The sequence below is a fragment of the Silurus aristotelis genome, assembly GCF_946808225.1.
Source record: "Silurus aristotelis genome assembly, chromosome: 12".
In the NCBI taxonomy this organism is placed as follows: Eukaryota; Metazoa; Chordata; class Actinopteri; order Siluriformes; family Siluridae; genus Silurus; species Silurus aristotelis.
In genome coordinates, this window is record NC_139585.1 from 21492694 (window position 1) to 21505455 (window position 12762).

General features: G+C 37.7%; 1 protein-coding gene across 2 annotated transcripts in view; it reads left to right on the top strand.

The window, feature by feature from the left end:
• The first annotated feature begins 412 nt into the window (after positions 1-412).
• The window catches only part of prkg1 (protein kinase cGMP-dependent 1), a 194727-nt gene continuing 182377 nt past the window's right edge, over positions 413-12762 (top strand). Inside the window, exon 1 of one of the 2 annotated variants that reach the window (XM_083556777.1) lies at positions 413-1138. In XM_083556777.1, coding sequence (XP_083412903.1) covers positions 873-1138 — 266 coding nt within the window. In that variant the 5' untranslated portion in view covers positions 413-872. Of the gene's footprint in view, positions 1139-11359; positions 11971-12762 lie in introns of those variants that run through there. The other variant, XM_083556776.1, reaches the window with a different exon arrangement.

The window sequence follows — 12762 nt, forward strand, 5'->3', positions numbered from 1 at the left end:
CTCCCTGCAAAAACTGGGCTGAAAAGTAGTTTTCCAACATGAAAACAACCCAAAACACACTACCAAGATGACAACTGCTTTGCTGAGGGAAAAGGGGAAGGTGATGGAGTGGCCAAGTTATTTTGAGAGGACAGTAAATAAAGCTGCAGGCTATACACTGGCTACTCTAAAATATATCCAAGTTTTTTTTCCTTTTTTAATTTTTAATATTGAAAAGAAGATATACTAAAATGGTTGCTGAAATGTGAAGGGTGTACTCACTTTAGTGAGATACCGTACATATATGCACACAAAGGCACACTGGTGCACCCTTGATGGTGCAACACGTCCAGCTTTACTTTTTAGATTATAAAGCAAAGATGAAATTTGCTCCAAATGAGCTTCCTGTGTATTGATTTATTCCCTGGCCTGTATGTGCCAAAGCTCTCAAGCAGGACGCTTTGACTGACACACCACTGACAGGCTGGAGCTCATGAAGCTCATCTCTCCAGCAGCATCAGATCCATAGGCTTCGTGCACAGAGTTGGATTTCGCGGAAGCACGTCGGTCTGCTTGTCTTGTCTTTTTGCATGCTATTTCAGGCGAGTCTCACCGAGTGCACGAGCACGCTTAGGTTTTCTCCACACTCAGCACTTGTCGCTAATTGTATTTTTAACGCACGCGCACACAGAGAGAGCGAATAAACTAGTTGCATGTGTGTTTGGGGTGTTTGTGCTTGGAGATGAGCCCCAGACGCAGGAGACGTGAAGGACTCTGAACATCCCACACACACTCTCGCGCACACTCACGCGCGCGCGCGCACTCACGCACGCATCTCGCACCACCGCCACCCCAGCGTTTCTTCGTCGCGTGCGCCAAAGTTCCCAAACAAGATGAGCGGTTTGGACGAGGACCTGGCAAAGGTACTCGTGATGAAGGACGAGGCGATCAAGGAGCTGGAAAGACGTCTCGGAGACAAGGAGCAGGAGATCCAGGAGCTAAAGAGGAAGCTGCACAAATGCCAGTCGGTGTTGCCGCGTGCGCAGATGATCGGACCCAGGACCAGGCGAGCGCAGGGCATCTCAGCAGAGCCGCAAAGCTTCACCTCCTTCACCGAGCTCATCGGAGAGGCTTTCCGCAAAATCCCCAAGTCTGACAGGCAAGAGAATATAAATATGTTCTCACTGCTCTTAATGCACTTACACACAAAGTTGACACCAGAAAATGAGAGTAAATGAGCAATTACATTACATTTTTAATAAGTAGTGGTGCAAAAAATACAATTCTAGACAGTACAGAAGAAGCTCTGGTCAATTTGTTGAAGTAAGATCTGGTGTCAACATTGTACACTGTATTGCAATGGAAGTGTATATACATTTACATAAGTAATCATATGCTGTATGCATTGTGCTGTAAACAATTAATGCAATCAGAGCAAAACATAATGAAACATAACAGTTAAACACCAGATAACGCAATGCATAGTGTGATGTTGGGGTGAAATTATATTAAAAAAAAAAAGATCTTCTGGGTTGACCTTGAGTTTAACGTTTCACAGTATGTGCATGTGAACACTTGGCTTAGTTGGGGTTCTATGGCTTTGAGCTGCAGATCAGAAAGTTGTGTCCAAATCCCAGTAAAGATCCTTAACCTTCCGCTCATATGTACAGTACATGTGGAAGTGTGAAATGTAAAGTGTATTAATTACATTAAATTTTATTTAAAAGCTATAGAGCTTTAAAGAATGGACATTAGTTAGGACAGCAGTTTTAAAGAATGTAAGAATTGCAGAACAAAGTTTACTTTTTATTCAATTTCATGTGTGCCAATATGTGCCAATTGGATCCCACTACATGTGTGGAGTTTTGACATTGGACCTCCCGGAGTGCTTAAAGGCTCTGGCATGGAGAAGCTGGTGCTGGATCTGTGATGATCACAAATGTTGAGCTCAGTAGCTCGTAGTTTTATAACCTTAATGACTGTATAAGACTGTAGAAAGAACATTACTTATAATCTTATACTCCAGTGCTCATGTTAATTCTCTCTCTCCAGTGTTCTGTATCGTTAAAAGATTTATGATCAAACTCTTGATGTCACCCAAATGAGGATGGGTTTCCCTTTTGAGTCTGGTTCTTCTCAAGGTTTCTTCCTCATAACATCTAAGGGAGTTTTTTCTTGCTAAAGTCGCCACGGCTGCTCATCAGGGATAAATACACATTATTCACCTTCACTGTTGATTTCTGTAAAGCTGCTTTGAGACAATGTCTTTTGTAAAAAAGCGCTATAGAAATAAACTTGACTTGACTTGACTTGATGTGTATTTATCCCCAATGAGCAAGCCTGGGTTGACTGGAAACATATCATTTCATACTTTAGAAATAACCGACATAATCTGTAATGATATTACAGTACTGCACCCTGACTGTGTTTAACGCTCATTAACTGTCAGTTAAAAGTACTTCACTGCCCACTCAGCTGTCAGTAAACCACTGTCAGTTTTACAATAATTTCTTGGGGTGTGTATCAACACAGAATAAAAAAAACTGTTCCAGACTTCTTCAAGCCAGTTGAGGATATTGCCCTAAAAGTGAATATATTAAATTAGATGACTTGACATATTTAATTTGCTTTATCTGTTTTTTTAGTAATAGTATTTTTTTTTTACTCACACCCGAGATCATGCATTTCCCTTTATAGGAATGCACATGAACGCCTTGCAATTCCTACCTCAAATCAGATCATTTCAAAGTTACTTCGAGTTGGAATTAATATTTTTACGCCAAACTTCAGGAAACGATAAATATCATTATTTATACTGGGGAAAAAGGCTTTGGATGAAGAAAATAAAAAGACTAAGCTGTGTGCCCTGTTAAAGGCGTAAATTATGTGAACAAACTCCTTCACTTAACTCATTCACTCACTCACTCATTTACTCAAAAAAAAAAAAGAAAATACAACTTAAGATCCTGCACTTTTTTCCTGTCCCTGTTAGTTGTATCTCTATTTTATTTTTGACCTTTTTGTACAAAAAAAAGTAAATTTTCACTGACAAACTGGAGCTCAGGAAGCTTCTCTGTAAAGCATTTAATGGCATGTTAAAGGAGAAGAAGGTGCATGTGGTGTACAGCTTTAATAATGTGCTTTCATTCATTTTTTAAGAAAAGATTTACTGTATATTTACATTTTGAGGTATAAGTCCCATGCTATAGATTTAAAAAAGTAAAATAGATGCAAAAGTGTTAGCACTAAAGCACAATCTCGAAGTTTGCTTTATAAGATCACAGCAACATTTCTACTGCTGGGTAACGTTTTAAATAGCACTTTTGACATTCAGTAATTTCAGCAGGATTTATAGTAAATTTGCTTTACATGTTTGCATAAAGTTCAGCACATTTTTCACAGTAAAACACATACATCCTGCTCTATATTTAGCAAAACATCAACACTTCTCCTTCAGTGCCCAGTGCTACTCGCCACAGATTACAGATGGATGCTCTTTCAGATGTGAAAGCAGTCTTTGTGCCGTTCCTCCTCCCTTCCCACTCACACACCGCTTACCTCCTGGATCCTAACCTTGTTGAATATTTAATGCCTGCTTGCTACATATTTAATGTCTTATGAACTTCCTGTCATATACAGCCATGTAATTTGTTAAGGATTTTTTTTTTTTTTTACTCTAACCTTACATGAATCCTGGATTCCGGTTAATGAAAATCTTTAATAAATGATTCAACATACACTGTTGTTTAAACACTATATTTTATATACTTATTTTATTTGATTTTTTTATTGATTTATTTTTTTTAAAGACATTAGACGTTAAATGACATTAGAATACTCCAGATTATGAATTGGGAAGTGTTTATTATTGATGTTAAGCGAGCTATAAAATCTAAATTTCACTGGAAAAAGGTCAAAATCTTTCATTCACTTGATCACTTTTATACATCATTTTATTACTTTCTATCAGTTCATCACGTATCTTTTATCACTTTTATATACCACAATAATATCAGTTTGCATTACAGAAAATACTAGCACTATCATTGAGTGTTTGCTTTATAGAAATGTCAACTTGACCCTCTACAACTATTGCCTTTCATAAAGCATTCATTTAGTCTCATTATCATCCAGTGTTTGAAAAATGTAAAAGGTTAAAATTTAGGCCACAGAATTGCTATTTTGGCACATGTTGCTAGGTATATGGTAATAATAATCATTAAACTGCAATAAAACACAGGAACCTATAATGAATAGCTTGCGTGACAGATTGTTTGAAAGACAGAGCTTTAAAATAACGAATAACAGCTACTGTTTTTACTGTTTTTATTTCATATTTCTGTAGGCTAGTCAGTTTATGCTAGTTTATTCTGTGTTTTAACCACTAGATGTCACCAAATTGCAGTAAATAATTTCAGACGTTGCACATGGTTTCACGTTTGTATTCAACTGGTATTCAAAATAAAATCGTGTACGAATTTAGTAGAGCTAAATAATAAAATAATAAAAATGTCATCTTTTTCTCAACCCTTACAGTAGCTTCGTCTAAAATCATTGTTAATCATAAGTAAATTGTATATTCTTTTTGATCAAATTAGGCTACTATTATCATTATCCAATGCTAACAAAAATGACTTTTTGCCTTTTCAACCTTTCCTGTGAGTGATTGTGCCATAACCTTTGAAACCTTATTTACTCTTACATGCCTTCATGGTCATTTGCCTCAGCCAGTCTTTCAGCACTTTGCCTAAAAAGCTCAAACATTTTATTGCTTTGTTGCTGTTAAAAATCTAATTTCAGTTCATGATTTGTTTTGTTCACATTTTTTTTTACCTCCATGATTTGGATCTAGAAAAGCGCATTATGAACTAAAATTACAGACACGTATACACCGATCCGCCATAACATTAAAACCGCCTGTCTCATAATGTATGATGTAATGTAAGACAGCCAAATCGTCAAAGCATGGACTCCACAAGATCTCTGAAGGCATTTTGTGTTATCTAGCCCCAAAATGTTCCTGATTTCCTGTAAGTTGTGAGGTGTAGCCTTCATGTATGTCCAGCATGTCTCACAAAGGCTCAGACAAGCTGAGATTTGGTCAGTGTGGAAACCAATTTAACACCTGGAACTCTTAAGCATGCTCCTTGAAAGCATTCCCGAACAATTATCCTAATAAAGGAGGCCATTGCTATTACATGCATGGCGTAAGGCAGATGCCCTTATCCAAAGCGACTCACAAAAGTCTATTAAGAAATAACATTGTCATGATCATCCCAATGCATTTGACGGTTTGTGTTCTTACCATGCATGTAGGCTCTTTTGGCTGAGTACAGGGGTTAGCACTCTGGGCACTCTGACTGGTCTGCTGCTATTCATCTCCAAACACAGCAAGCTCTTATGCATTGTGGGTTCTCACAACTTTCTGTCAAAGGCAGCATTAATGATTTAGGCAGTTGCTCTTCTGTGGGACTGGACCAGATGGGTTTGTTTTCTTCACACTCATCAATGAGACTTGTGCACTCATGATCCTGTCACTGGTTCAGCAGTTGTCTTTCTTTGGGCAATGTTAGTAGGTACTGACTACTACATATCAGGAACCATACAAGCCCTATTGTTTTGGATATGCTCTAATTCATTCGTCTAGCCACTATGATTTGGCATTTTGCATGCCCATTTTCCCTGCTTTTAACACAACAGCTTCCAGAATAGACTATTCACTTGTTGCCTAATGTATTTTACACCTTTTGACAGGTCCTGAGATAATCACTACTATTTACTTCAACTATCAGTGGATTTAAAATTTTAATGTAATGACTTATCTGTATGTATTGCATGGTGAACTACTAGCTAACTCATCATTAATCATTTTAATTTACTTTTATGGAATTTGGCAGACAGGCTTATCCAGAGCGACATACTGTACATTTATCTCATTCAATAATAAGTTGTCATGCGTTTCGCTCATATAATGTGTAATTTCTGACCTCCGACTAGAAAAAGTCCAAATGTAAATTGTTTATTTTAAATGAAAAATGTATAATCTTACGATATCAAATCAAATTTGGTGTATATATATATATATATATATATATATATATATATATATATATATATATATATATATATATATATATATACATACACCGTAATTTCCAGACCATTAAGCACACCCAAATATAAGCCACACCCACTGAATTTGACAATTTTTATTTTGTAATAAGCCGCACCTGTCTATAAGCCGCACTAATAAACTTTACACAGGCTTTAATAAAAGACAGTGTCTGTTACACGGCTTGTATCTAAACAGTAGCCTACCAAGAAAGTCATTGTTCACTGTCTTCCTCCTTCCTTTCACAACAATTTCTCTCGGGAGTTTATCTTTTGGCATCATCGTGCGTTTAAAAAATCACCACCGGTGAAGCTTTTCTCCCGATGCCGTGCAGCTCAGAACACAGGTGAAGTGTGTTTTTTCATGCCCGGTTGTTTTCAGCGTGATGAACGATTCGCATTTCCTGTAGACAGTCCGAGTGAGCAGCAGGTCAAACGTCAGAGAAACATCATCCATATTTATGATGTGTTGCGGCCCGATTCAGTGGGAGCGCATCTGATTTAATATAAAGAGTTTCATTGGTTCACCTGAACCCGTTCCGCAATTTCATTGGTCTAATATTATGGGGTTCAGTTTTCTGCCTTGAAGTTTGTGAAACCGGGAAAAAACCAGGAATATTTCCACATTTTGTCATGTTATCACCATAAACTAAATATGTATATATATATATAAAAAAGTAACAAAAAAAAGTATTGCATAATTGTGAAGTGGAAGGAAAATAATACATGGTGTTAAATAATTTTTACAAATACAAATCTGAAAATTGCGGTGTGCATTTACCCAGTATTTATTAATAATCAAATTAAGTGATGTGGGTGTTGATACAGTGCTGTTCTTTCACTCATGTATAATACTGTCATGCATTAACCAAACAGAATAAATTCTACAATCATTGCCGGGCTCTTTTTACACTTTTGGTGAGATAGAATAGAACAAATTGTAATTTTCCAAGTAAACACAAGCTTGTCCCTTAAGAAAACAAAAGAACATGTCTGCCTCCCACACCTGGCCTGCATGTTTGAATTGAGCTCTCTCTATATAATCAACAAGCTCCTTGAAAAGCACTTGAGCACGGACAATGCGTTATCTTGCCGAGACGGATAAAAGGCTCCAGGGTTCGTCACGCCGGCCCTTGTCTGAATTTTCATTGCATCTTGTCGCCGACACTTTGATGTGTTCCCCAGACTTCTTGTGCATCTTCGACGAGAACACCACGGCCTGTAATTCACAGTAATGAATGTGATAGATTTCAATTCAGAGTTCTAATAGAAAATGAAATAAAAAGGCTGTTTAAATACTTGGAAAGAAAATTAAATAGTGCTCATGAAATACATTATACTATCCAGCCTGCACAAAATTGTTGTAATGGACACTTCAAATTATTTTCACATTAATCATGGTAGATTTGCATGGAGTTTGGTTGAACATATTCAACTTATGGAAAAGGTTTGTGCTTCAGAGATAAAATATTTGATCTTCAGGAGGCAACATAAGAAAAAGTATTTTGGACAGAAATGATGGAGCATTTCATGAGTCATTCTTAAAAAAATCTTTTAGAAGCTAGAAAAAAATAGTTGGTATTGCAAAATACAATATCAGATTACTGTTGCAAACCAAACCATTATCAGATGACTTAATAATGAGGAAACATAACTAGAATTTGCATAATTTTAATTGCATTCTTGTGGTGATTTCGTGGCCCTAAAGGACCTGTTTTAATTCAGTAAAGCTGTCATACCCCTTTCATACCCCAAGAGGGAGCATTTGATCTTTAAAAAATATATATTATTTTATTAAAAATTTGTAAATTTATTTTAATATTTTTATTAATTGCGGTTTGCTACATATGGATTTTTAGTACATTGTACAGTACTTTTTTTTTACTTTTTGTAGAAAAAAAAAACTATATGGTTCTATTATAGAGATTTATGCACATCACACATCAATCTGGCACAACAATATGATACGTTGATCCTACAGTCTAAGGTCATCATGCACACACACACACACACACACACACACACACACACACACACACACACACACACACACACACACACACACACACACACACACACACACATTTACATTAATGACATATAGAGATGCTTCAGACTGACTTACAATTATCTCTTCTTTTTTTTAAGACTCTGTTTAGTTGAGATTTAAGAGTCTTGCTCAGGGGTCCAGCATTAGCACCTGGGTGTTCCTGGGATTTGAATTCACAACCACACACTCTTACCTTCACACACATACTACACACAAGCACATACCGACTCACACCTGGGCATTTTAGAGTATGCAACCCATCTTCTAGCAGGTTTTTGGGAGTTGGGAAGAAACTAGAGAACCTGTCTGAAACCCAGGCAAAACGTATGCACAACCAGCACAACTCTACATGCTTCAACCTGATCCAATATCATCTGCCGTCACTGTTTATTGTTTAATAATGCTAAAAGATGTGACTTGTTTTGTCACTTTTGCAAAAAAGCCTGTGAAATGGACCTGGTGGGTTTGATGGTTCTTGCACAGATGCTCCATCTGACGTATTCTCAGTGTGTTTTCTGAAGATCATTAAAACTCCATCTGCTTAGGGTAGCACTAATAGAGCAGCATATTTCACTCAGGGGGGAACAGTAGGTCATAAACAGCCACATATGGTGTTCATTTTAAACACTGGAGAAATTCCCTTTTCATTTCTTATTATCTTATGACACTACAATTAATAAATATATTAATAAGGTTTAATATAAAAAGCGTACAATAAAGAGACACAATTGGAGAGTGAACAGTTCAAACCAAACCAGTCTGATGTTCCAGCATGCCCAGGATCATATGATTCTTCGAAGCATTTTCTCTCTGATACACTTTTAAAAGGCTTTTCAAATATATATATATATATATATTTACCATCCTTGAACATTGACATGAAAAAGTTCCATAGATTTATTCCATATGTATATTCTGCTGGCTACAGAAGACTTTTGCCCACCAAAATCAACTCACTCACATTCAGTGAGCACTTTGTCTGGTCAGGGTCGCTCTGGTTCAGAAGCCTGGGTAGAGTGGACGTGAGAAGAAAATGCACCCTGCCTGAGACTCCAGTCCATCAAACACACAAAATCCCACCCTCACCTTTAGCAGCAGTTTACCTACTACCATGCTTCTTTGAGGGAACTGGAGAACCTGGAGGAACCCTACAGTATGCAGACACAGAAAGAACATGCATAGAAACATCACACAAACTGTAATGCGAGCTATCGATTAAATCCTGGATTATGGAGCTGTGCCTTGGCAATGCTGAATGCATTCAAAAGCGAGATGAAGTATTTGCTCGTTATCTACCATAACAGTTACAGTCATATATCACCAAGATATCACAAATAGTCAGGTATATTAGGACTGCATAATTTAGAAGCATACGCTGGTTATGAAAAACGGCTATTTTTATTGTGGTAAGAAGTGCATTATAGTTATCCAGGCCGACATCTGTTTGTATTCAGTAATTAAATATATATTTTTAATGAATTCCCAGAATTTAATTATTATGTTATCTTGACAAGGCCAGTTATCTGCTCTAGTATTTAAGTTTATTATTATTATTATTATTATTATTATTATTATTATTATTATTATTATTATTATTAGACACAAAATGTTCTAAAGTGTTTCAGTTCCATTCACCGAACTTGAAATATGTACAGCATTGATAAATGTTTACTGTGAAAACGCTTAAACCTTTCAAGCCCCTATCACCAAACTCAAGCCCAGTCTTTCAGGCTGTTCAGGTTGATCATGATGATTTTTTCCTAACTGATCAGATGTATGGTTTTCCATAGTAGCCAAAAACAATTCCCAAAAACAATTTCCTAACCCCTTTATACTTACACTGAGGAGTTGTTCAGAGCCTGCCTTAGACTGTTCATTATTCCAGCTCCAATTTCAAATCTAATGGCCTGAAGACCCTCTTCTCTTCTTTTCACTCTGTCAAAGTACCTGTAACAGAGCTTCTCACTTCATCTCTATCAATCAATGCCAGTTCTCTATCCATCTCCCTATCAATCTACCTGTATCACTCCCTCACTCTTCTTATCATTCTACAAATAACACAGTCTCTGACCATCTGCCAATCTTCAGCTGATAACATTCTTTCTTTCTTTCTTTCTTTCTTTCTTTCTTTCTTTCTTTCTTTCTTTCTTTCTTTCTTTCTTTCTTTCTTTCTTTCTTTCTTTCTTTCTTTCTTTCTTTCTTTCTTTCATCTAAGCGTCGATTACAAATTATCTTCAAACTCATTAAACACATTCAGAAAGGCTTTGTCAAGCCAACATCAATATTTGTCTTAAAAAAAACATCGTTAAAATCTTATCTTTCTATTTCCATTTTTCCATCTATCTATCTATCTATCTATCTATCTATCTATCTATCTATCTGTCTGTCTGTCTGTCTGTCTGTCTGTCTGTCTGTCTGTCTGTCTGTCTGTCTGTCTGTCTGTCTGTCTGTCTATCTATCTATCTATCTATCTATCTATCTATCTATCTATCTATCTATCTATCTATCTATCTATCTATCTATCTATCTATCTATCTATCTATCTATCGTGTCTCTTTCTTGTCCCTTGTCTCTTATTCTTCAACTGCTAACATTCTTTCTTTCTTTCTTTCTTTCTTTCTTTCTTTCTTTCTTTCTTTCTTCGATTACAAATTATCTTCAAATTCATTAAACACTTTCAGAAAGGTTTTGTCAAGCCAACATCAATGTTTGTCCTAAAAAAAATCTTTAAAATAGTTTCTTTCTATTTCCATCTTTCTATGACCATCCATCTATCCCTCTATCTATCGTGTCTCTTTCTTGCCCGTTGTCTAAAAATTTTATCGTCGACTTTTTCTTCAGTGAATAAGTATAAACAGATCATATCTTAATATTCTTGAAGAACTTAACCTGGTAGAAAATACCTTCCAAATGCATTTGCTTCCAGTAAGTTTTGACAAAAGTCACTTTAGAATAAAATATAAACATATAAATACATTTCACCTTTATTGAGTCATTTGTTTATTAATTGCGGGAAATCTCAGACAAAAGGATACTGGCAAATCTCTAGCTTCCTCCTGACACTCCTACTGTTTGTGGTTGTTTTGTGCCATGATGCATCTTAAACTTCAGGTGTGCGCATGTAACAGGTTTTTCAGACAGTCTCGAGCGACCGAGCGCTTTCATTGGCTCGCTGCTGTTCCAGCGCGGCTTCTAATTGGCTGAGCGCCTCGCGGAGGAGAGTCGCGCGAACGCGTTACTCCAGACAGAGGAAAAAAAAAAAAAAACACACGAGCGGAGTATTTGTGCATTCCGGGTTGCGCTCGCGACTCCGCGCGGTCCTGCAAGACTGAGAAGAACTTTGTGCATATATGCATGTGCGTGTGCGTGTGTTTTTTTTTTCCGATTGCGATGCACCGGGAATGCGCGAGCGCTCGTGACTTTTCGCGTGCGCAGTGATCGGCTTTGGAGACAGCTCGGGAGCATTTGTTGCGCGCGAGCCGGTCGGCTGTAAGCTCCTAGAGCGAGAGAGTCAGGAGGAACATGGGCACGCTGCGCGACCTGCAGTACGCCCTGCAGGAGAAGATCGAGGAGCTGAGACAGAGAGACACTCTGATCGACGAGCTGGAGCTCGAGCTCGACCAGAAAGATGAGCTGATCCAGAAACTGCAGACCGAGTTGGATAAGTACCGCTCGGTGATCAAACCCGCCACGCAGCAGGTCCAGCAGAAACAGAACGAGCTTCAGGAACAGCACAGGACCAAACGGCAAGCCATCTCAGCCGAGCCGACTGCCCTGGATATCCAGGAACTCAGCCAAGTCACCCTGCCTTTCTACCCCAAGAGCCCAGAGTAGGTGTCCACATACTGTAAACCTTTCACACATGATCCATGCATAGATGGGGTTCGTTCTGATTGATGTTCTTCAAAGTGTCCATGTGTAGGTATCCAAAGATTAAAGTCACAGCATAGGAAAATAGGAAGATCTCACCGCTGACACTGTGTATATACTTGATCAAATTCTTACAACAGGAGTCAGAATCATACAGGTGGCATGGTGGAGAAGCTTCAGGTCCATGGATACAAAAAAAAAAAAAAAAACTCCTCACAAAAGAAATACCATCCAGGAGATGCTTTCGTTAATCTACTAGTTCCTGAAGTGCAGGTTTTGTGAAGAATAGCAAAGGAGTCTGTGATTTTTGTTTGTTGCTGTTAGAAAGTGTATTATACTTATGATCAAGTGTGTCTGGAAGTGCAGGGTTTATCCAAAGAAAGTTAAAAGCTTTAATAATAATAATAATAACTTTCTTTCGGCTTCTTCCTTTAGGGGTCACCACAGCGGATCCTCCGCATGTTTAATTGGGCACGTTTTTACGCTGGATGCCCTTCCTAACGCAACCCTCCCTATTTATCCGGGCTTGGGACCGCCACTAAGGGTGGCTGGGGTAATTCTCCAACTTTGTGCAGAACCTGTTGGACTCTGTTTTAGTCTATTTCATGTATTAAATTAATGAGGTCAGGACCGATTTATTTCGGGACTAAAACAGAGTCCAACAGGTTCTGCACAAAGTTGGAGAATCCCTGTAGAATGATCTAAGCATGTGCATTATATCGAAGGTGTATTCCCATATCATATGCAGCATC